General features: G+C 43.0%; 1 protein-coding gene across 2 annotated transcripts in view; it reads left to right on the forward strand.

Annotated features, from left to right (window-relative positions):
• Window positions 1-26,174, forward strand: part of SOGA1 (suppressor of glucose, autophagy associated 1) — a 92,064-nt gene that overhangs the window by 4,748 nt on the left and 61,142 nt on the right. For both annotated transcript variants that reach the window (XM_056845191.1, XM_056845192.1), the window contains exon 2: window positions 21,854-22,078. In XM_056845191.1, coding sequence (XP_056701169.1) covers window positions 21,881-22,078 — 198 coding nt within the window. In that variant the 5' untranslated portion in view covers window positions 21,854-21,880. The remainder of the gene's footprint in view (window positions 1-21,853; window positions 22,079-26,174) is intronic.

Below are 26,174 nucleotides of genomic sequence, written 5' to 3' on the forward strand. Positions count from 1 at the left end.
AACTCTGCATGCCAGAAGTACATCTCTGTAGGGTGTTGTAGTTGCCCCTTGCAACAGTGGGATTCTAAGTTCATGTTCTGACACCTTGCCCTGCATGGAGGCCAACGTGATTGTTCTTTTTCTTCCATCTATTATCCTGTGGCTCAGGATTTCATTACTGTTCATGCTGAGATTACAGGCTTATGGTGTGAACCTCTTGTGCTCGCACGCTTAGTGCTTGTGCGGCGTATTTGTATTTCAGAGGCTGGTGGAGCTTTTGGGCTAAAGCTAAGGACTGCATATGCAGAGCCAGCTCAGTGCAAAGCCAAATCAAAGTAGTTGATTATTTCCCTCCCTTCTAACTAGAGGAAAAAATTGGCAGGTAGTCAAGACTTCGTTTATACTGGTTCTTCTCAGTATTCTGATAGAAAGCGGCTGCAGAGATTTAACGTTGTCATGGCAAAGTTACAGCATTTCACACTAATTAGAAATAAAGAAGGATACTTATGTTGAAGATATTAGCCACAATTCAGGCAAAGTTAGAAGTGCCTGTTGCATTGATTTTGTAATTCTTCCTCTGAAATCGTTGGGCCTTAGAAGAGCTTTGGCTCATCTCACACAAGAGTTTAGTTGTAGAAGGATTGCTTAATCTTCCAAATATCACGGTATTTGGATGGTGGTCTAATTTTTGAAGGTCTGATATAGTTTTGTATTGAATTTATATTGTATAGAATTTGCATTATATAGAATTTTGTCATTTTTTAGTTTGCTTTTTGCTCCGGTCAGTTTCAGCCAAAGTGTCTCTCCATAGAAGTTTTTTAGGTATAGTATCATTGGCAGTTAGTATAGATAAGGTAAACTTTGTAAGAACTGGCGTGCTATGTCGAAGCAGAACTGCTTGCGAAAGACTCACCTTCTGTAAGCAAGATAAGCCTCTCAAATACAAATAAACCAGAGCAGAAAAATGGAGTCAGTACAACAACAATTCTTGTTAGTCTTACAACATGGTAGTAGAATGTATCATAATGTCTTGAAAATTGTTATTTATTTAATTTATTTAACACATTGTATGCTCCCTTTCAACCTAGCTTAGGGTCACCAAAGTAGCCAATGATTAATACAATGTTAAAATTCAAACAAATGCATATAAATATTTAAAACAGTTAAATAAAACATATAAACACAGGCATACAAAAAGGGAAAGAGGGCTAATGAGAGTTAGTGAGGAGCAGCAGCCCCCCCCCCCCCGTTTTGTGGTTGTAAGAAAGAAAACACCTAATTTAGAATTGTCCTGGAATCTTGTACTTAGGGAGGGTGGAGACAGGAAAAGAAATGATGCCAAAAGGGAAGCAGTAAAAAAGGTAAGTATTTTCCTGGTATTCCCTCCTTGAGGATATTCTAGGATCTTTTGCAGCTGAATCTGAACTTGTTTTATAAAGCTGTACTGTTTGTTGAGATCAATGCAATGTTTTTATTTTATTGCACATCAGTCATACTGGGAAAATCTTTTGTCATAAACTATGAGGGAGGGTGGTATGGTGTAGCCTGATCTCGGAAGCTAAGCATGGTCAGTACTAGGATGGGAGACCACCAAGGAAGGCTCTGCAGAGGAGGGCAATAACAAACCACCTCTGCTTCTCACTTGCCTTGAAAGCCCCTTGCTGGGGTCGCCATAAGTTGGTTGTGACTTGATAGCATTGTGTATGTTTGCATGAGAACTAGAAACAAGGACTTGAAATTTCTGCAGATTTTGATGCAAACTCAAGGGTTTGGCTCCTGCCCAGTCCATCAACAGAAGGGGCTGGTTGTCCCCTGCGTTTTCTTCCCACCGTAGTCCTTTCTGACCCCTGGAACGTTTTGTCAGCTCTGCTAAAAAAAAAAAAAAAAAAAAGGAAGAGACCATTATTTTGCTCTTTTTCCACGTCCCACTGCAGCCTCCCAAGCCCTGTGACCCTGGGAATAAACTTTTCTGGGGTCGCTTTTGGAGAGAGTGTCAAGATTACAAGATTACAAGTAATGCATGATTCTTAATATGTGAAGAGCAGTGTGTGTGAGGAGTGTTTGTGGAGGATTTGGAGGACTTGGAGTGGCATTTAGCATGTTAATAGGGTGAGGGAAAGCATTTGGCTCATTATTCTTCCAGTGAACATCAGGAGCCCAGCAGGGCTTTGACCTTTAAATGTATATCTCTGAGGAATGTCTTTAGGATGTGGCTCATGATTTATAATGCAGCCAAGCAATACAAACAGGAGAAATCTGCATTCTGGACCATGTAAAAGTGAACTTTGGTGCCATCATTAATTAATTAGAGGTTTATTTATTTATTTAATTCCGTTTCTACCCTGCCCTCCCCAGCTCTTATCAGCTTTTTAATAATTTGCTTCTATGGGTAGGAGCCCCGTAACGCAGAGTGGTAAGCTGCAGTACTGCAGTCAAAAGCTCTGCTCACGACCTGAGTTCGATCCCGACGAAAGTCAGTTTCAGGTAGCCGGCTCAAGGTTGACTCAGCCTTCCATCCTTCTGAGGTCGGTAAAATGAGTACCCAGCTTGCTGGGGGTAAAGGGAAGATGACTGGGGAAGGCGCTGGCAAACCACCCCATAAAACAAAGTCTGCCTTGTAAACATCGGGATGTGACATCACCCCATGGGTCAGGAATGACCTGGTGCTTGCACAGGGGACCTTTACCTTCCCCCCTGTTTTATGGATAGTTTTTATGCTGCTTATGTCTAATGCCTTGTTCTTTAATCCCTTGTTTTTAGTGGCTTTTTGTGTTTTTGTTTAAATGGTGGTTTTTTTTTAATTGTAAGCCTCCTCCAGCAGGACTCTGAAGAGGTGGCATAGAAATATTCTAAATAAATAAGTTTTGTATTCTGCTTGTTAAAACATAAGCTCTTAGGACCAAACTAGCTCCCTCCGCAGATGTTTTGGCACTTGAAAATGTGCTGGGGTGGAGGGGAATAAGAGTACTTCAGCTCACTGCACTGCAGGCCTGATCAGCATTTTAAAATCATTTTGAAATGGCAGTAGCACCCACTGATCCAACCCATGTATGCTGTCATGTTTAGTTTGGCCCTTAGCTTTGTGATGTTGGCCTGTTGGGAGAATAAGCCAAAATCTGATTGTTTTATTTTTCTCACTCTCCATTCAAATGGACAAAAAAGAGTTGAGATTTATTGTTTCTTTTCATTTTCAAAGCTGTTGCAGGCTTTTTGCTGCTGTAACTTCTCCAGGAATATGTGTGAGGATGGTGTTTTCTACATGGGGAAAGGATTGTGTAGTTTTCCCACTGCTGTAGCAGCTACTGATACAGTGCAGTAGCAACAGGGGTTCCACAGGGCAGATTTCCCCATAGTTTTCCTGCTCTGGTCCACCAGAAGAAGAGTTGGTTTTTATACCCCACTTTTCTCTAAGGAGTCTCAGAGTGGCTTACAATCACCTTCCCCTCCCCACAGCAGACACCTTGTGAGGTAGGTGGGGCTGGTAGGGTTCTGACAGAACTTTGACTAGCCCAAGGTCACCCAGCAGGCTTCATTTGGAGGAGTGGGGAGAGTCCACCACTCTTAATCACTACACCACGCTGGCCCTCCCAGTGCCCCCAGGGCCTTTTCAGGGTTTTTTTTTTAATCTGCAGTTGAATATCATTAAAATATTGTAACAGTTTGTGGACCAGCTTCTCTGAATTCTCAGCTTTTGTTTAAAAAAAATCTGTCCCTTTTGTGGTGGAGATATACCTTTCTCCTTATGTCTCCACAATGGACAAGGCTAGACTTTTTTTTTTAATACTGGGCATTCAAAGAACCTGATACACATATTATTATAATATTGTAATGTTAGAACTATATTCATTGGTGATTAACACCCCCCCCCAAAAAAAAAAATCCCCCAGTGGTGGGGGATGGAATTGGCCTCTGTGTGCACAGGGTCAGGGAAAATAGCTGCCATGTGGGTAGGACTGGGAAAATCTAAATCTTTTCGCCCACATGGCAGCTATATAGGCTAGGGAATGATAGGAGGCTTGGGAATGATTGGAGAAAAGCCAGGGAATCCTGGGGTGGAGTGTGAATACACCATGAAGCTGTGGGGAAGTGGGAAAAAGCGGGCAAATGACCCTTGTGCAAACAGCTGACGTTAGAAATCTCCATCTTGTAAAAGTTCTGTGTGCATGTTTGGTTTTTTATTCCTGATCCCAGAAATACAGGGCTGAGTTTTAGCCGTGCTGTGCTGTTGAAGTTTCTCTTTCGCATTCTGACTGACAGCACTGTGCTGGAGGACTAAACCAGGCCGTTCATCTCTAGTGTTAAACCTATGAGGGTGATATCGAGAGTGCTCGTGCTGACCTTCCCTGCCTGACCTCTCATCAGATTTCAAAGACCTGTTAACGGCAGTGGCCATACTAGGATGCTGTGCCTTTAAGAGCACTGCCAGCCACCGCCTTGCCATCCATTTGTGGGGAAACAAGAGCTCTGTTCAGCAGAATGGAAAATGTGAGATGTGATACGGCAGCAGCTGTAGAAGGGGAGGAAGACAGAGAATGGGCACTGGGGAACCCATGTGCAACAAGGGCAAGAGAAATCTACATGTCAGTCACATGTCAAAATAACAGACATATGCCACCGATAACTGACATACGGGATTCAGCTCAGGGGTTCTAACTGGCCTTCTGCTCATCTTCAGATTCAGGTCTTGTTTGCTTGCTTGCTGTGCCCCCCCCCATGTTAATGTGTTAATCTCAGGCCTCTTTCCTTTCCTGCTAAGAAATGAAACTTGTCTGAGTTGAAGGGCATTTTCTCTCTTCCCCAAGTGTGAAAGGGGTTATACTGTAGAAAAGAGCCCAGTAGCACCTTAAAGACTAACAAAATTTCTGGCAGGGTGAGCCGTAGCTCACTGCTTCAGATACTTCTTCAGCAGCTATACAGGAGAAGCCAGAAATAGCAAATCCCCACCTTCAAACAGTGCTCCAATAGCAAATGCTTTATTTCTTGTAATATTCACAGAGGGTCTAAACTTCACCTGCGTGAACACACATTGGTGTGAAATACCATAAATGCTTAGCTCCAAATCCACATTTATGGAGAAGTGCATTATTCCTACTCATTTTTAACAGCATTCCTGGGAGGGTATGAGAGGCACAAAATGTGGCTCTGTCTTAAAACCATTGCTTCTATAATGAGGCTAGAAATTTTGGGGTTTACCATCAGTTATTGCATTCCCCAGTGCAAATAACTGAGGCAGTCACGGACAGTAGAACTGTAGGGATTATGCATTATAGGTTTTATATAATAATAAGCATGCAAGCAATATGCTTTTTTCTAGTGTAACATATAATAAAAACGTCACTTTGCAAAGCCTTTTTAATTTTGAGATGTAACATGTTTTACATTAGCACTGTTTCAGAAGTTCTCAGTTTGGGGGGGGGCTGTTAATTTATACAGAGTGGTATAAATCTGTGACAGTGTTTTCCCCATTGTCTGTCCCCACCCCGCTTGGTATAACTTGAGTTGTCTTCTATTGGCAAGATGTAAGTCAGCGTTGCTGCCTTGCAATATTTGGAGAATTTTTGGCACATTATATTGCATTTCAGGGGATAGAAAACAGACTCCTTGGCCATTTATGTACAGGAGGTTTTGCCTTGGATTTGCCGCTCTTTAGATGCACGTTTTCCCCATCCGAATTCTCAAAACTCAACAATAACCCCCCATGCAGAGTTTTGAGAATTCGGATGGGGAAAATGCCCATCTAGAGCGCGGCAAACCCAAGGCAAAACCTCCCATACGTAAATGGTGCTTATATTCTCTATGTGAGACACAAGTCTGGAATAAAGATATCATGAGGACCACTAGTAGCCTAACCTGTTGTTCTGGCAGAGGGTTTCAGTGCTGCTGGCCTCTGTTGTCTTGCGGACATGACCATCTCCTTCCCTTTAGTGCCATCAAAGAAATGATTGAAAAGCGCCACGAAGTGGGAATAATATTTCCCTACCCCTTAATCCTTTCACATTTCCCCCCAAGAAGCCTCGAAGCACACAATCAGTGTTAAACTCTTTCCTTCTGCTTCCTCACTAGGATAAACTGTATTCTAGGAAATTAATTTTTTGTAGTGTTTTTTGCTGATCTGCCCAGTGTTAATTTCAAATTAGAAGAAGCTAAAATTTAATCCTACGTGTTGTGATGTAGATGAGTCTCGAGAAAGGTACCCGAGAAAGCTTTTACAACAAGTTTAGCATTTCAGTGACTGGGATTCTAAGTGGTGGTCCTGATAACTATTTTAACAAGACTTATAGCTTGTAGAAAGGGTGCTAGTGGTAGCACAGTGGTTAAGAGAACGAGTTGTGATCCAGGAGGGCTGTGGTTCAGATGTCTCCTCTGCCACAAATTCATTAAGTCATTTTCAGTAAGCTGTTCTTTCTTCAGCCCCTCTGCTCCTCCTCATCTGTAGTGTGGGGTGTAATAATATTGGGGTATTGCAATAAGATAATATATGTGTTGTATCCAATTTATGGCAACCTTGTAGGTGACCCTGTAGGGGTTTCAAGTCAAGAGAAGTTCAGAGGTGGTTTAGTCTTGGTTTGCCTGCCTTTGTGTAGCAACCCCTAGACTTCCTTGGTGGTCTCTCATCCAAGTACAAACCAGGGACAACCTTGTTGAGCTTCCAAGATACGAGAAGATCAAGCTAGCCTGGGAGCCCTAAAAGCACTATATAAATGCTGAGTATTACTATCCTTATCACAGTAGATCATGAGGCTTTATGATGATCCATGTGTTTCGAGGCTTTTCTCCTTTAGTCACAAAGTACTTGTAATAGATTCTATTAGGAGCAGTCTCGTTTCTGGGTCACACGAACCTGCTAAGCCAGAGACCTTGACACCGCAGCAGACTGGAGACCTCTCGTAGATTTCCCTGTGGAAACCTTATCGTATTTCTCCCTGCTCCCTCACAGTGCTGTTTCTTCTGTCAGTCTGCGGCTTGGAGTTAATTGAAAGCTGCCGTTTTTGTTCCCTTTAATCTCCAAGGAAATGTTTTCTTGTTATTCCTTGATGCCGATTTCCATGTTACAGTGAGAGATTATAAGAATATGAGTGCAGCTCTTGCAGTATGGGGTCAGTTCTTTGCAGAATTCCAATTTCCATGCCGTACAAGCCTAACTATTTTCAGACTGCGTTAGAAATTGAAGTGTACAGTTGAACAAGAGGTGATCCACTGTGGTATAGTGGATATTTATTTATTTGCTTTGTTTGTACCCTGCCTTTCTCACCAATGGGGACCCAAAGTGGATAACATGGTTCTCCTGTCCATTAGTTTATCCTCACAGCAGCCCTGCGAGGTAGATTAGGCTGACGGTATCTGACTGGCCCAAGGCCATCGAGCAAGCTTCCATGGCACAAGTAGGGATTTGAACAGTGGACTTTCAGATCCAAGTCTGATTCTCTGACTGCTACATCACCCTTCATACAGTTCTGGACCAGGACTGGGGAGACATGTGTTCAAATCCCTGTGCTGCCACAAACTTACTGGGTAACCTTGGTCCAATGACCCATGTCTCAGCCTAAACTACCTCACAGGAGTGTTGTGAGGATAAAATGGGGGAGGAAGCAAGCCATGAATGCTGGGGTGAGCTTCTTGGAGGAAGGGTGGGATGTAAATGTAATAAAAGAACTCGTATTGCTTCTTCCAATGAAGTAGGAGATATTTTCGTTATGTAATTAGGGATATAAAGCACTGGTTTATTAGCCTGTAGAATGCAAGGTCACTCTTGGCTAACTACAAATAGTAATTCCCTTTCGGAAGCAGATAGCTTCCTGAGAGACTGTTGTACTGTTGTTTGTCTTTTGTTGCTTAACACAGCTGTGGCATGTATATTGGGTGGTTTAAATCACCTTCAGACAATTATACTGGCCTCAGTGGACATATGCATTTTTTTGTGACCACTGCCTCAGTTACTCTCCATTCCCCCCTCCCCCGATATCTGGTGTAAATCCTATTTGTTGTGGCTTGGAGGAGCAGTTTGCCGAAAAGTGAATGGACCAAGCATGCGTAGTATGGAGTCCTACGGCTTGCAATTGTAGAGTTGTGCAGACAGGTTGACAGATTTATTATTGAAGTTATGGAGCCCACGCTAATCCCACAATCTGATGCTGCTATGCTAAGCCTTCCTAGCTCGCCCTACCATTGACCCCTTGGAGCACGTGCCAGGGCAGGGCAAACCTTGTCAGGTAAAGGACATTTTCAGGATTCTGGGTGTGTCTTCTGCAGATGGATGTTTTAGAATTTTAAGTACCAGTAACTGGTTGACTCTGCCTGTTGCAGTAGTATAGCTTGTTAAATGCCTAGAGGACATGAATGCATAAAATATTATCAACAACCCTATGTCAATTTTTATTTACATTTTCCATAAAATAAAGAAGGCTTCATTTAAATTTTATTTGTGTAAATAACGGTTAGCCGCTTGTGTGTGTGCACATGTGTGTGCGTGCGATGGAGGTGTGATGTATTCCTTAATCTCATTAGAATATAAATCCTGGATGCTAAAAAGATAAGCAAGGACAGAACTGAGTTATTTTTGAAGATATTTATTCAGTACAGGGAGGGGTTTTTTTGCAGCTAGAAGCCATAGCTTGCTGTTTGGTGTGGGTAAGATCCTATGTTAGAACCCTGGTGGCTCCAGTGAAGTATGTCAAATAGCAAGACTGTGGTATGATTTGTCCCTGTCTTTGGAGAGCTCCTGCTAGTTAGAGTGGGAAACAATCGGCCAGTGGTCTGACTTATAAACAGTAGCTTCGTATATTCCAGTTGTATCTAAAATACAAAAGGCAACAATTCCTTTTTAATAAAAGCTGAGGGCCGGTACGAGGAATATAAATGCAAGAATTAGAACGCACTTCAGCGAAATTACTTTGCAAACCATAATTCAATTACAAAGGGTTAGACCTGATACTTGTTTTCCACCACTGGAAGGACAGAGAGGGGTATTAGCTGCTTTCCTTCTCCCACTGCAGACCCCCATCCACATTGTACTAGCACTGGTCACCTGAACCATGAGGGTAGCATTGTATGGGGTGTCATGGACTGGGGTAGAAATGTAGGAAAGTTTCATTTGTTCATGGTACTGGGTCCAACCTACTGCATTCCAATAAAAGAAACAAAGCACTTGACTGAAGTCAGCCATCGGCATCTGGAAATAAACTATGTAAAGAAAAGCTTGTCTTCGTAAAGCTCTTTTCCTCTTTCTGAATTATTCTAATGTTAGGCATTGGTGGGCTTCCTTGCGAGGGAGCTCCATAACCAGAACTAAAGGCTTTTTAAATTGCTGTTTTGCTTCACTGTTTTTGTTGTTTTTTAAATTGGCATTTCTACTAGTTGGTTGACTTGGACAGAACTTCTTGGACAGTTGACATCAATATTAAATGATCATGGGATGCCATCTCTGAGAAGGCCCTGATTCTTTCAGCTCTCAGGGTTTTTAGCAGACCTAATTTCCTTCCTGTCTCTTAGTGGCTCACAACATTCTGCTGTAATTCTGGAGTATTTTCATCCTTCATCAGGTTGTGGGTTTTTCTTGTTAATTTACAAGGACATTTTTTAAATACCTGAGGAGTTTTCTGAGTATGTAGAAACCCATGACTTGTCTGTGAGTGTTCTGATTAGGGTTGTCTACCTCCAGGTACTAGCTGGAGATCTCCTGCTATTACAACTGATCTCAAGCCAGTGGTGAAGAGGGACCTGGCAACCCTAGTTCTGATCTTTCTGTTTCTATGGCCTTAATGGGGGTTGGCCTCTTTACTGTTAAAAGGCGGGATAATTGTAGCCTGTGCATGTACACCTTACATGGGTTGCAAGTAAACAGTACACTGCTTGAAATCTGAATGTTCCTACTTTGTTGGTTGAAAAATAATATCTTTCTTCCTAGCCATGCATTTTCAAAATCATTATTTATCCTTCACCCTCTTTTTACATTGGTCTTGTTCTTAGTGGGATAAGTGTAGGTTTGTGGGTTTGTAGGTTTGCTGTCCTGGACACGGCTGTCCCCAGTGTTATGCTGCTGGATATCCTGAGGGGTTTTATTTTATTGTGGAATCTGTATGCCCAACCCAGTTTGTATTAACTGGTTTTATGGCCTTTGTAAGACATTGATTTAACTTCTATAAAATCCAGATCAAAGCATTGTCTTCTTTACTCTCCATAGGTTTCATTTGCATTTGTTTTTTTGTCTGCCAGATGTGTTCTGGCTATTTGCACGTGTTACTAAATACTTCCAGATTCTCTCTCCCTTTGAATTAAAAAAAGGTTGTAATTTGCAAAATAGTGCCAACAATATTAGCAACCAAAATTTGATGAGGTAATTGCTTGTAATAGTTTAGATCTGGTGAAGATTGAATTAGATTAAACGAGACTTTTTGAACAGATGGCATTCTGCATTCCGCTGTCAGGGGAGTTGTCTTCAGATCTAACATGGTCAGAAGATTGTCGTGCATCCTATTCTGTACTGGCAGAAATAGTTTGAGCTGTGTGTCACATGGAAACCTCAGAGATGTGTTTCTGAATCACCCATGAATGAGTACATTGCAATATACCCATAGCTATGCAGTTGGAGAGTTTAATTTCTGTCTATGAATTATTTAGGTGTCCTGTTCTGTACATTTTTGTGACTGAGATCCATATTAAGAAAGGGGGGCAAAAGATGTCTTAGTTGTATTACTTGCTGTTGTTTGTAATAAAGAGTCCTGATTTAGTTTTATTGAGAATATTTATAATCCCAGTACCACAGCATGAATTAATAGGAAAGATGTAACTTGGTATGGAATATTGAGCCTGAAAAAATGTAGCAGTACTGCATTCTGAGGCTTATCCTATGCGGCTGCAGCTCTTCTTTAGAACGTTTAGACTGTATAACATACAAACTGGATCAAATGAGAGAGAGCGTGCTTGACTAGAGAGTTGGACTTTAATTTTGAAGACCTGAGTTCAGATTCATTTTATATTTTTGGGAAAGGCATTTTCTCTGAGCCTTACCTAAAAATCGGAATAATAATATAAACTCACATAGAGTTGAAACAATCAATTATAAATCACTTCGTAAATTATGGATGCAGGACTTGCTAGTGGAGAATGAAAAAAATTGGTTGAAAATTTTAAATGCTGGGCTGTGGCTCAAAGGAAGAATATTGCGAGGATTACGCCAACCATCGCCCTCCTTATTACCCGACCTTATATATTACCCGACTGTATATTACCCGACCTTGATTGGAATAGCAAAGTGATACCTCTCCATATCATTAGGAACCAACATAGTAAGCACCATGGTGTGACTTGGTATCTCCAGTTTTTATTTGTGGGGAATTGCTTTTTATGTTATCAGATTGCCTCAGCATTGGATATCTTTGGGATGATTTTGTGAAAGCATTTGGACCTTGGTAAAAGTAGGAAACCAGCATCACTTTTGTTGAATGATTTTGTGTATCTCCTCAGGATTACTCAGGTTTATTGACAGTTTTATTCGGAGAAATTTAACATTAATTTAGTAACATGAGAAAGGATTTATGGTTTAATTGCTAGGCGAACATGACTTATGAACTCAGAGTAGATAATAATGCCTTTAAAAGCAAAAACTCAATTTAAAATTTTAGTTATGTTTCAGTGAAAATATAAAACCTGTGCTAAATTCCAAATCCCCTTAGAGCTTAACTCCATCAGTCATTGAAAAGCAGGGCAGATACATAAAACATCTGGCAGTACTTCTGAATGATGCTTTGGCTCTGGGGAACCTTTTGGTGTGAATTTTCATATTTATTCAAATGTATTTTTATACCATCCTTCCTCCGAAGAGCTCAAGGCAGTGGATATTATTCTTCCCTTCATTTTATTCTTGCAACAACCCTGTTCGGTAGGTTAGGCTGAAAGAGAGAGAGACTGAGACGGAGACTCTGACTTGTCCTAGCCAGATCACCCAGTAACGTTCCTGGCAAGTGGGGATTTGAACCAGATTTTTCCCTGTCCTCGTCCAAAACTCTAACCACCTTATTTTTATTTATAGTTAGGAAAACATCTATATCCCACTTTTTCTTGTGGTTCAAGGTGGCTTACAATAATAGTTAAAAAAAATTTCAGTTACAGCCAAAATAAAGGGGCAAACTCCAAATCTCTCTCCTCCTCGCCCGCTTAAACGATGCCTGCCTGGCAAAGAGGCAAGCTTTGCATCACCTCCTGAAGATCTCCCTGAAGATCTTTAGGGAGCCTGTTCCACAGAACCGAAACCAGGGCTCTGGTGTATGCCAGACAGGCCACCCTAAGTGTTGGGATAGCCAACCGATGGCTGCCTGATGACTGTAGTTGGCGCACAGGGACATATGGAAGGAGATGGTCCTTCAAAGCCACATTGGCTGTCTGGATGGAGGAGGGAGGAGAATGTTGTGAATATAAGGAAACCTGCTACGAGTACCTATAAGCACTCCTGTCACAGAAACTGAGTATTTTGGATGTATAATCAAGGGATTGCTCTTTTTGCTGTTGGTATGGGAAGCAGTCTCTCATGTCGGAAGAGCCCTATGGCTCAACATCTTTTGGCTAATCATATGGTGGCTTGGCTGCTTTTCCGAGTCTTTGGAGGTTGGTCTGGCATTTGAAGCTGCATTTGCCTGTTCGTGTTGAACTCTCTTTTCTTTTTTTATTGCAGCTGTCAAAGCAGAGGCCTCTCCTCACCTGTATAGAAATAAATACCTGTGTGCAGTGCTTTGATTTTGGGGCTGGTGGAGTGGTGGGTTTAATTGCTCTGTCCCTTTGCGTTTTTACTGTTCCAGCCCCTAGTTTTATATGTATTGTTACAATAGTGCCTTTCAAAGGAGGACAGGCATCATTATGATATGGCCTTTAATTACAGTCACTCGTTGAAACTTGATCAACATGGTTTCATGCAAGGCCTGTTTAATAAGATAGGCTTGATGCAATAATTGTGCCAGTCAGTTCTGGACAATGTAGGTTTCTTTTCAAAAGCTGCCTTCTTTCGGCAGCCCTTTGCGACACTGCATTACCCATCAGAACGTATCACACGCCAGAACACTCTGCTCTGGTGAGGAATTCTCTGCTCCAAACAACTAACAGTCTTATGCATTCATTCATTTTACACTGGCATTTCTGCCCACCTACTCAGACCAAGTTCTCCCTTGTGAATACCAGCAAAAAGCTGGTTACAGGACCTAAACGCTATCGCAGAGACGTTGTTTTCAGTGGCAACTTCAGCTGGTTATGGAAGGGCTCCAGAGGCAATCTTTCCAAATGAATTAAACTGCCTTGTATTGAGTCAACCCATTGGTCCATCTAGCTCAGTCTTGTCTACTCTGACTGCAAGCAGCTCTCCAGACAGAGAAAAGTCTTTCCCAACATCTTTTATCTAAGGTCATTGAGTTGGAGATGTCAGAGATAGATCCCAGAGTCTTCTGCATACCTTGCATGTGCTCTGCCACTGAGCCACATGTCCTCCCCTCCCTGCAGTGGTTGGGGCTGAAGTCCAGTGTTCAATATAGGGTTGCCAGTCCCCCACCAGTCCCCCGATTTGGGCCCCCTCCCCTTGGCACTGTCCAGCGGGCTGGCGGAGGTCTTGTGTGTGTAAAGTGCTATCAAGTCGCAGCCGACTTACGGCAACCCCTTTTGGGGTTTTCATGGGAAGAGACTAACAGAGGTGTTTTGCCAGTGCCTTCCTCTGCACAGCAACCCTGGCTTCAGAATGGGTGGGAGAGGAGTAACTTGACTCTTCTGTGTCCCTGGCTGCTAGGTTCCCCATTCTGAATGAAACCCATCTCCTCCCCAGCCTTGATGCCCAAGCTATTTTTAAAGGATTGGCTCCACCTCTCCTTTCCATGCATCTCACCTGTGTTCGTTGAAGCCGTCCTGTGGCCTCCCCAAGGGTAATTCCACCCACATGCTGGCCCAGTTCTCACCCATGCTCACCCTATTATATGGATGTGATTCCCTCTACCTGGTTCCCTTGTTGTCCTGAGCTGCCCTGCTTTGCTGTTCTCCAGCCTCAACTTCTCACCAAGTAGGAGCTGATGCTTTTCAGGCAGTTTCAGGCCCCTTGGCAGTTGAGACCCCTCCTTTGCCCCGGCTACCCCCAGTGTCAATCTAGCCGGCTGCTTGTTGTGTGACGGCCCTTCCCTGGGCTTACACCTGCTTACACCTGCTCTCTGGCTTGCTCCTCTCTGTCCTGCTGCGTTCTAGCAGTAGCTGCAGTGCCAGCAACATGGTCTCAGCTTGGGACCGCCAGCAGCCCTGTTGTGATGCGAGCGAATGGGCCGTGGCATGTGGTTGAGCTGGGGGGAGGGAGAGGGGGGCCTAGTCGGGGGAGTCCTGGATGTCTGGTCCTGGAGTGATAAGAAGTGCAAGTCTGAGGAATGTTTTCTGAAGGCTACTTTCCACATTTTATTTTTGTTGGTGCATACACTTTTCAGATGTACATTGAATACATGTAAAATATGAACATGCCTTATGTATTTCGAAATGTATGCATTGTGCTGAGCTAGGAGCTTAGGATGGCTGGAGCACTGCACTTGTATGTACACATCCTCAGGCTGAACCTGAAACATGGAAAGAGTCCCTAATAAGATATGTTTTGAAACTGAAAGCTGGCTATACAACCAGCATGGCTTTAAAATTAGTTTCTTCTGTGATATGGACTGCCATGCAGGACTCAAGCATTATTTCTCTAGGCCTGAGGCAAATATGCCATGTGTGTCCTCCTCCCATATACACAGTCCCATTTCTTACATATAGTACATGCAGCCCATTCCTGAAGGAGGAGCGAAAGCTCCTTTGGAGCCAGCGCCGGCATAGGTGCCACTTTATCACGGAATAAGGTGGCACCTACGCCAGCGTGGGGGCAAACACACCTGCATCTAGGTGCTGCCAGCGCAGCCATGACGTCAGGGCTTTCCCAGAAGGGAAAGCCCATGCTGGTGTGTCTGTGGGGCATTCCCGGGGGGTGGAGCTGCCTTTAGGCCCTTTTGCCCTGGGTACGCCCCCATGAGTGGCAGCAGGGCTGCGCCACCTCTTTTGGGGCATTTCCCCCATTTTTCTTTCTTTATTTTTTTTTTTGTCTCCACGGCGGCTGGGAAGACTGAAGAGGTGGTGCAGCTCCGCCGCTCCCTTCAGGATGGCGCTCAAAGTGAACATGTTTCCCTTTACCCATGCTTGAGCAGTGTTTCGAAGTGCATAAAGGGAGATCAGTGCAAAACGTCCATGATTAGTAATGGTGTGCATTTAATACTATCACATTATACTTTTAGTTCTGCAGTGGAGTAAGAATTTTATCCAGCAATTATAAGCGTGGCATCAGAAGAAATGGATCAGTTTCTTCTCCTTGTTGCATTTGCTAATAAAAGTTAGTCAAATTTCAGTTAGCCTGTTGTTATATAAAGCTGATTGGCTATTAGATAACCTCTTACAAGGTTATCTAATTCAAGTCACGGAGAGCTTACTAGTGTGACTCATGCTCTCTTCCATCACCCAGAAGCTGCTGGAAAAGCCTTCATTGTTTTTGCCTCCCAGCCAGTTTAGCCTAGTAGAGCTGGTCTTGTACATGAACTGCTTCGAGCAGGTTTTAGCTTTTGATGTGCCAATGCAGCATGTTATCCTGCGCATGGTACATTGCTGAGCACACAGGCAGTGCTTTTCCTGTGGCACACTGAAATATGTGATTAAGGCAGCCTGGTTTTAATGTGTGTGAGCCAGTGTATTAAAATGAGTGAATTTCCTGTGCACAAGTCCATCCCATAAATTGTATAGACTGCTGCAATTTGGGAAGTTTATGAGATTTTCCACAGCACACTTTAGTTTAAAAGGGAGTGGGTCGAAGACTGCTGTATGATCACAATTTACTGGGATGCTGTTTGCACAGAGAACTGAATCCTCTGGTGCCCTTGGAGATGATGCCTCATTTCATCATCAGATTTGACATGCTGGCTGGGAGGCAGTTCTCTGAAGCCATTGTTTGCATTCCCTCTTTGCTCACTTGCTCAAAAGAATGGCTTCCTAATGGGTGCCATTCTGTGACTGGCTTTCCTCTGCTGATCATAAACAGATTAACCACTGGTCCATAAAGGACTAGAGGGGGTTTTATCTACCTGCTCCCACCCTCCAGATTCAAATGAGCAGAAATTTGAAGGGACTCCCAGAGGGAGCAGGGAATTTGGCTAAGGGGCAGAGGATGTGGCGGAGAGAGCTTGGTTTTCTTGCAGGGGAGCTACTGTCAGTGAAACAGGGAACAGATGGTCAAACTCTGGGATTCTAGCAGCATCCCAGATTGAAAGAGAGAAGTGGGCCAGAGAGATCCAAACAAGAGGGATTTCTTATCTCCTCTTGGATTATAGTATAAAAGGTCCCAGGTGCCATCTACTTTTGTTTTGTGGAACCGGTATGTGGAAGTGATGCAAGATTTCCATTTCCTTTTATGTTCATGATCCATCAAATGTGTTTCCCTGTGGGCACTACAGTTCCAGGCCACCTGATTTTGTCCATACCATCAGCTGGAGAAGTCTTAAATAAATCAAGATGTGGAATAAACTTGTTTCTGGATTATTGGAGAAGGATACTCCAATTCATCGGTCTGCTGAAATAAAAGTATAGCTTCATTTAACAAGACCCTTGTAATAGTTCTGATTTTTGTATATTGAGAAAAATATTCCCAATCCGGATGGTGTATTTACTGGAGTAGCTTTTGACTAGTTTTTAATTTGGTGGTGGTGGGGGAGGGGGCTCTCATTGTACCTTCTAGTCAATAGATAAATACTCCCACCTTCTGAAGTGCAATTTCATGTCACCTTGAGCAAAAGTCCCGTTCCTAGATATAAGGGTACTTCATCCACCAAAATCCTTACCCATAAACAATAGAATGGCACTTGTCTTTCCGTAAACGGTATGAGATTTGGTTTTGTTTCTGAATCCAAATACTGAAAATTCTAAGAAAAAGGCTTGGATTGCCTATAAGATGCATGATTTTCAGTTTATATTATGTTTGGATTATCTATGACTGCTTTCAGTTGGGGATTTTATTTATTTATGTATGTTATTTATAGTCTTTCCTTCTCACTTGGACTCAAGGCAGATAGCACAGCGTGAGTCAATATAATAGACGGATGGGACATTCAATAAACAATGTGGGTTGTAGAACCAACCAGAACTCTAAAAACAGAACTGAAGCAAAGCAGAAGTAGTAACATGACACATTAAATGATGTAAAATTCTATAGTAGGATTCTCATTTCAACAAGCTATAAACAGTAGTATCGACCACAAGTAACTTTGTGAACCAGATTATGCTGCACCCAATTTGGCTCCTGCCTCCTTCTCCCCACCTCCCCCCAGCTGGGGAAAATAAAAATGTAATTTTCTCCAGCTCAATGGAGAAATGGTGGGATGGATGCTCCACCCACATCCATTGTGGAGGGGTAATAGTGGAGGTTGAGTTTCACATTCCCCCCTTTTCCTTTCTGAGGGGGTTACCGCACTTTGTATTCCCAGCGATGTATTAAGAGTTTGAAAATGTTATAAAAAACATCGCTTTAAAAGGGTTTTTGGATACCACGGCTTATAAATGGTTGGAAAACATCTTCACAGCTAAAGGGGCCAAACAAAGTGTGAACAGTATTTTTATAACGTTTTCAAACTCTTAATACATTGGTGGGAATACATAGAAAGTGCGAACAGTATTTTTTATAACATTTTCAAACTCTTAATACATCGCTGGGAATTCAAGTGCACTGTAGCATTTCAGAAAGCATGGCAAGAGCTGGAGCACATGGGCATTGTTTCTTCCCATTTCTGCCCCACTTACAGCAGCTACTGTGGCGAGGTTGTTTTCATGCCCCCATGGAGGAGCAGCCTATGTTGAGTATGATTTGAGCTAGGTTTCTCTGTTGAACCTACCCTCGGGCTTGACCTATAAAAGGAGTTGCATGCATTTCTCTCGACTGTACTCGAAGGGTATCAATTGTAACTGGAGCAACCTTGTTTTTTCTGAAAGAAATGCTGCTGTCACTTCACAGCCTGCTAATGTTTCTATCCACTAGGAAGTAGTTTTTTTCCCCTTCTAGTTGACCTACATTTTGGGTTTAGTCGTTCCTCCTATTTAAGCTTCGCAGTGAGAAGAATCCCATCTCCACCCACAATTTCCTCTATCTCTTTGTAAAATATTTATAGAAACAAGCATCTCTCTCTTGAGCCACCCTCGCTCCAGGCTGTGTGTTTAAGTGAGTCCGCTTCTGATATTGGAGTTATTCTTCCAGGCTTTTTTATGTTCACATGGTTGAGACTGGTGAAGAAAAGTAATGTGTTATTGGATGGTTAGCCCTGGATGTCAAAATTCCACTAGTGCTCGCATCGCTCCCCGATACCAAGTTGCATAGATGAGATATTGCTTGTGGATTAGGTGTAAAACATGACTCTGGAGAACCAGCATATAATTTTTCTAAATTAATAAAAGATGTCCAAGTTGGGGCGGCCTAAAGAAAAGACGAGAATAATGTCGAAATTCCTCAGCTACCAGTGAGGATACCAATGGTTATCAATCTGATAGTTAAACTGTTATCTTTATTAACTTTATCTTTATGAGTAGAACAATTAACACAAGCAATTAGTTGCCACTAAACAGTTGGCTAACCAAAACCCATACCATACCACTTCTACTTACATGACAACAACATCCACTATCTTCAGGATACTTGGGGGGTTACCGCACTTGTATTCCCAGTGATGTATTAAGAGTTTGAAAATGTTATAAAAAATACTGTTTGCACTTTCTATATATTCCCACCGATGTATTAAGAGTTTGAAAATGTTATAAAAAAAATGTTCGCACTTTGTTTGGCCCCTTTAGCTGTGAAGACGTCTTCCAACCATTTATAAGCCGTGGTATCCAAAAACCCTTTTAAAGCGATGTTTTTTATAACATTTTCAAACTCTCAATACATCGCTGGGAATACAAAGTGCGGTAACCCCCTTGATCTAATTCGGCAAGTGAAGGTGCTTTTTATTTCTGTCCCTTTTTAATGGAAAGGAACACAGTGATGGTCTGCAAGTGACTTAAGGAGGTGATGGTGGTGCTGAAATGGAGGTTCTGTAACCCAGCATGCTTTAATAAGCAGTAGGCAGTAGTTCACAGATGTGGCAATATGAACTAAACCCTTGAAAACACAATTGGAATTCCATGGTGCAAAAAGCAGGGTATTTAGTTTAAGGACATGCAGATGATGGTCTAGCCAGTGGCCACTCTGGACTGCTGGTTAAAGAAGATGCTTTAAAGCGCCTGTGTGCACATGCGCACTGTAAATAGGCCTGAGCTGAAAGGCATACATGGAAGCTTTGGGGAGGCAGTTTGCTGCTCTTTTGGTACCAGGGGCAAGGTCAGCCTGGCAAACCAGGACTCCAGATTCTATTACTAGTCAGTTCATACTCTTAACACTAAATATAGAGTGGAGCCAGTCCACCGTGGGAAGAGTGTGCTCACAATTAACCATACCACAGCCCATCAGTACAGGGCATGACATTACCGAAGCCCTATGCAAGGGCCTTTCTCATTTCTTTGAGGCCCTGCTTTCTCTGCCTTGCAGAGTTCATTGGGCTGCTTTTCTAGGATGAAGGAATACACCTTTGTGATAACTCGCCTGCAACTTTGGAAGCATGTATGCTGGAGAAAGCATGGTTACTATGCTCTCTTGTATGCCACTGCTTCTTTGATGTACTTTGGCTCGCTTTCATGGTCTGGCAGGGCAAATTGGTTGTATATAGTATTTGATCATTTAAGCCCGTGTTGGCGAACCTATGGCACGTGTGCCGACTCCGGCACGTGTAGCCCTCTCTGCCGGCACACGCAGGTGGGCCTCAAAAGGCCTCCCGGGTCGTCTGTGCCCCTCCCTCTCTATCACCGGGCTGCAGCCGTGGCTCAGCTGTTCCTCGCCCCTCCCTCTCCCAGCTGAGCTGCGACTGATTTAAGCTGTTGTCAGTGATGTTTTGTGTTTGGTGTCTCATTCCCTCGTGCTTTACTTCTGCAGACATTCCTGGGCTCCTTTGGAGGTCTCCGCTGTACATTTGCACACCTTGTTGTGTGTGGGGGGTACTTTTTCTCAACCCTTTTTCTCCTCAAGCTGTGGCTCAGTGGTAGAGCCTCTGCTTGGCATGAAGAAGGTCCCAGGTTCAATCTCCGGCATCTCCAGTTAAAAGGACTAGGCAGGTAGGTGATGTGAAAGACCCCTGCCTGAGACTCTGGAGAGCTGCTGCCGGTCTGAGTAGACAATACTGACTTTGATGGACCAAGGGTCTGATTCAGCATAAGGCAGCTTCATGTGTTCATGTGTTCATGATTGGTGCAAGGCTTGCCACCTGTTCCTCATTTTGTATTAAAATGCAGCATTCTTTTTTTCCCTTTTTTTGAAGTTAGGAAGGAGTGCATTTTGTTGTTGTTGTTTTGCCTTGGCCCTTGACAGAGTGCATAGAACACACAGGGTCAGGAATGGCTTCTTAACACAGTCAATATGTCACTTTCTTATGGTCTCTCAGTGGTTCCTTACTGTAGAGTTCTCCCAAGTGACAAGCATAACTGGCACTGTGTTGCCTTTTTTCTTGCTGTGTGCTGTAACCTGGGCAGTCATTTAACCTGGCTTTGCATGTGTGCTTCCCAGGTCCAGGTCCAATTAGCTGTATTGGAATTGGCAGGCTGTACTCTGGTGCATTATGAGAAGACAAGAGTAACTAGAAAAGACAGTCATGCTAGGAAAAGTTGAGGGCAGCAGGAAAAGAGGAAGACCCAACAAGAGATGGATTGACTCTATAAAGGAAGTCACGGCCCTCAATTCGCAAGATCTGAGCAAGGCTGTCAAAGATAGGACATTTTGGAGGACATTGATTCATAGGGTCGCCATGAGTCGGAAGCGACTTGACGGCACTTAACACATACACTCTGGTGCTGGGTGGATTCGGAGCCTTATGTATGGGATTTTTTCTGATATTTCTCTGGTAATGTTGGATTTGTAGCTGTTAATTTCATCTGTTGTCTGTTGCTCAAGTGTAGTTCTGAAGATTAGTGAAGAGTTCAGAATTGCAATGGGAGCATTGCCTTTGAAATAGTTTTGGGGTTCTGGTAGGTTAAGGATTGCATTGATAACTTAACATGTATTGGAAGTAGAATTTGGAAAATCCTGAGTTTTCTTTGCGAGTTGAAGATTTGTATACATAATTGTAATACGCTAATGGAATATCACTGGTGCATTTTACTCCTGTAGGAGTGTATCATAGACCAGGCCCAGGCTACATTCTGGACAGTGGAAGGAATAGGTATTTGTAATTTTGTTGCTAACTGAAACTTCCACCCCATGTTCCAGCTGTATTTCTGATGATGCCCTGTTTTTTTAAAAGATGCTTGTTTATTTCTCTTCTTCCAGTAATACAAGGCTGCACCCCCTGTTAACCATTCCTCTTTCCCTGCTATCATTTCTTCTGATGTCTTTCATACTTACGGGGGCAAAGGAGGAACAGCCTCCTACCCCTTGGTGGGATAGGGAGTGTGTTTATATGCAAATGTCTGAAGCATAAAGCATCTCTCATCCAAGATCTAGTATTCACCAAAACTACCAGTGCTTTTAATGCCTTCCTAGATTATTTTACTGTTTTTCCTCCTGCTGTTACATATTCCTTGGTTGCTCTGCACTGTTGCAGAAGAATTTGTGAGGGAAAAGGAGGGTGAGAGATGGGCCGAAAGATTTAAAAGTAATTACAAAGGACCAATTCCAATGAGGTTATCTCTTGAGACCTTGTGCCTATAAAGGATGTCCCCAATAAATACAGTAGGTGGTTTTGTGCCCTAGCCATCTTTTGACCATTGTGCCTGTTTTTCTCAGGATGAGATTGAGGAGCTTCGTGCTGAAATGCTGGAGATGAGAGACGTCTACATGGAGGAAGATGTCTACCAGCTACAGGAACTCCGGCAGCAGCTGGACCAAGCCAGTAAGACCTGCCGCATCTTGCAGTACCGCCTGCGTAAGGCAGAACGACGCAGTCTCCGTGTGGCACAGACTGGCCAAGTGGATGGAGAGTTCATCCATAGCCTTGAACAAGATGTCAAAGTAAGCCTGCAGTTGCAATTGTCTTATTTCATAAGAGAGGAGTCATTTGAATGGGCTGAGTATCAGGAACTCCTTTATCCTGTACCATTCCATTGGTCCGTGTAGATCAGTAATGTTAACAGCATTTCTCTAAGCAGTGACCTTTCACAGTTCTGATAATTAGGGATTGGTTTTGAGATTATCTGCACATAAATCATGTGCTATTACCGAGCTATGGCTCCTGGAATCAGGTCTTGCATGTTTCACAAATCTGTTATCTCACTGCACAGTTGCAGCATTTGGTATGAGATACAAAATTCAGCATCCTGAGAAGTCAATACTTAAAAAAAATTCTAGCTCTTAAAGTCTGAGAAGTTTGTAGAAAAGTGCTGTTTTGGCTCGTGGTGTATTGTGCTGCTTTTTAATCCGTTGCTTTACTGTCTTAATGTTTTTAATATTTTTTAGTGTCGATTTTGTTATAAGCCACTTCGAGCAAAATGCATGGAGAAACTGCTAGCTAAGTGAAATCTCAGAAGATTGGGTGGGCAGGGAGGAGCAGGATTTCAGAGCTATGTATCCCCATAACTAACACAAACAGAACAAAGCATGTAAAATGTATGCAGATGTGACTGGTAATGCTTATGAGGTCCAAGATTCGATCTTTAGTTAGTGCAGAGCTTGAGTTACCCCAACTTAGTTTCCTTTGTTTCCTTTATGAGTACAGAGTATCCACAATCCAATAAAAGTTCTTTCTGGTTCAAGCCTTTTCTGTGGTGAGATAGCTAGAATTAAGCCCGCTTGAAATGCCGTTGAGGAGTCTGCTTCCTTGAGCTCTTAATTCCTGGCTAGTTTATGGTATAATTTTGAACTGGCCAATCCTGGGGTTTCTGGAGAGGGGCTGGTCTCAAATTGCAGGCTCTGGTCTCAAGTTGCAGGCTCTTCGCCTCGCCCTTTGCCTAGGAGAAGAGACTTGGTATTCTCTGAAGAAGCTTGCATTTTGTATCTCTAAGGAGCTTTAGAGCGGTTGTTTATTCTCATGACAGTCTTGCCAGGTTAGGCTGAAAAATAGTGCCTTAACATCTAGTGTAAGGAGGTTTCAGACTGGGGCTTACCCTTTCTGATCACTGCATCACATTGGGATGGTTGAAGCTTGCATCGCACCTCACAAATGTTATGTTGTTCTCTAAGCGCTGAGTCTATGCTTGCGTTCTTGTTCCGGTTAGAGACGGCATCCTTTCAGCCGCAGCTGGCCTTCTGCTTCTCCCTATTCCAGTCTGCAATCTTTTTCCATTGCATGGCCTTTCAGGCTTCACAGGGAAGGGCTAGTTATAAGGGATATGCTTTCTTGTCAGTTCATTTTACAGTCGTGGAGCTAAGCAGCTGACCAGAGAGTCTGAGCCCCTCCCTTGGGCTGCCTGAGGGGCCTTTGCATGATGATTGTGTGGGCCAGCTGGGTGGCGCGTATGTTGCTCTGGTGTGGCACTTTCTTGGCATTGCAAGGCAACACGGTCCCCTAGAGGAATGCGCCCTCTCTTGCCGCCTCCCAGGTGTGTAGCTTTGGTCTCTGGGTTATAGCTTCCTTAGCTAATGGTTTAGGTATTCAACAGGGGGTAGAAGTGCAAACAGCTGGGGTAGGAAAGGGCAGGAAAAGAGTGTCAGAGAAATGATAAAAGCCCAGCCAGGGTGGCTGGGCACCAAAGGGAAATCAAGGCAGATTAGGCTGCTTCATGAGGCAGCCTTAGCTGTTACACTGCCTAGCAATCACTGGGGATCCCTTTTGAGGTGATTTCAAATGTGGGAATATTAAGCGGCAGAACTTTCGCCCTTTGAACTTTCCCTGATAGTGACCTGCATAAATGTCCTACACAAAACAGCTCTGCTCAGGATTGATGATTTCCAAACAGTTTATTTAGATTCCTTCCAGATTCCTTGTTCTCCACTTTCTGAGTAATGATGAATGTGCAGATTTATCAGAAATCCTGGTGATGCCAGTGGCTACTTGACAGGAGCTTTGTGCATGGACTGGATCTCCTTGAGAACAGGTGGAATTCAGGCCAAATTACATGTTACGGTGGAGATCTGTGATTGAGCCTGCGTAACGTGTAATTTGAACTTAAAGAGCAGCTGTGGGAGGTTCAACATGCAGTTTTTGTCAAAAACGTTTTGTTGAAGTAAGCATCAATATACATCAGTTTAATACTCTGAAAATACAAATATATATCAAAGCATACAGCATCCACAAGATAGAAATCAAATCAGCTCTTCTATTTTCTATCAAATGTCCATTTTTTTAAAATAGTCTGATACCAAAGTTCAGTGCTTTTGTTTACAGATTTCATTTTTAGGCAGTTAATTTTAGCATACAAATCAAGTTCTTTAAAGTAATGATCCATTCCCCTTTGTTTGGGGGGTTAATTTCCGTCCAGTTTTTTGCAAAGACAATATGAAAGGCCTTGATGACATATAAAACCATCTTCTGCAAACCACATAGAACTTTAAGAATAAAATTTGACACCACAAATTGTGGGATGTAAAGGATTCTGAATCCCATACCATCTGAACTAGTTGAAATTACCATCTTCCAGTAGTTCCTTGCCTGAGGACATTCCCACCAAAGGTCAAAAAGAAGCATTGCCTGTTCTACAAAGCCAACAATTACAAGAGATATTGTACATCTTGGCTAATTTACTTGGTGACCTATGCCATTTATTGATCATTTTAATTAAATTTTATCTGAAGGAAAAGTTTATGGTGAATGTTGAGCCTTTCCTAGATATTAACATCCACATTTCAGGACTAATCTGATAGCCTAAATCCCATCAACCCCCAGTTCTTTTCTTTTTTTATTTTCATCCATTAGTAATCAAGGAGCTGTGATGGGCATTCCACTTCTCCAATGGCTGCTTCTTTTTACAATTAAACTACACGTTGTGAATTTCAGTAATGGGCTCAATATAATGTATAGCTTGGCCATTATTTTAGATGGCATTGTTATTACCCATTTTGCTCTGGTACATTCTGCCTCCTTGTGTTTTGTATATACTCTGACTACTCACAGTGGGAGAAAGAAGACTGATTCATTTGCCGACTGTGTAAGGATTCAGTTCTTGGTCGTTCCATGGTGTTCCAAGACAGGGAAATATAGAACTCTGATTCTTTCTGAACAAGGAGAAGCCTTGCAACTGAGTAGACCTTTCACAGGATCTTTTTGGGTGTCTGAGAGAGAAAAAGAAACAGTGGAATTGAAAAGTGCTTTTTGATGTGCACAGGTTGGACGGTGCAAGAAAAGAATGCCATTCCCTTATCAAAGGTTATTGTGACATGTTATTGCTGTGGCTTCCAATGTGTCCATTTGGAGGAGGGTGAAGAATCAATGCCCAGCACTGCTGTAACTTCCCTGTGACTTTTTTCACAGCCAGCCCCTCTACTTGCATTTGTCCTACCTCACTAACACTGGGCACAAGCAGCCTCTCCGTTTGCAGCGATGCGCCATTGTTTATGTTGACTCAGAGAGCTTTTGTGGCAAATGGGAAGGCTGAGCAAAGTCTGAGGCTGAGCCAAGCCCAGGCCTTTACACAAAGGAGAGGGGCTGCTGCCAAGTGCTCCAGGCACCAGAATATGGCTGATCCTGGAAGTGAAGACTGTCACAAGTGATTGATGGTCTCCGCCCTAGCATCCAGTGCTAACTGCTCTGTAATTAACAGGATAACGCTTGCACAGCTGCTTGAAAGCACAGATAGCTGCCGCCACCCACATCTTTGGGGATTTTTAAAAATGCATTGTGAGATGCACCGGTGCGGTGTCAGAAGTCTTGATCGGCATCCCCTGCCGCCTCTTCCAGAGGCACAGTGCTGCCCTTTTTGGTGTTGTGGTTCAGAGCTGTTGATATGTTGAGAATTCTAGATCTGTTTATTTATTTATTTTATTTATAGTCCACCTTTCTCACAGGCGCTCAAGGCAGGTTACACAGAGGGAGTCAGCACAATGAGCAAAATGGGACCGTCGATAAACGATGCACTGGGATTGTAGACGTTTGGCCACCATGGGGTGGGGGATGCAATCTGTTGGCATTAGTCTGTGTGTGCACTGGGATTGTAGACGTTTGGCCACCATGGGA

Source organism: Euleptes europaea, chromosome 2 (assembly GCF_029931775.1).
Source record: "Euleptes europaea isolate rEulEur1 chromosome 2, rEulEur1.hap1, whole genome shotgun sequence".
NCBI classification, from domain to species: Eukaryota; Metazoa; Chordata; class Lepidosauria; order Squamata; family Sphaerodactylidae; genus Euleptes; species Euleptes europaea.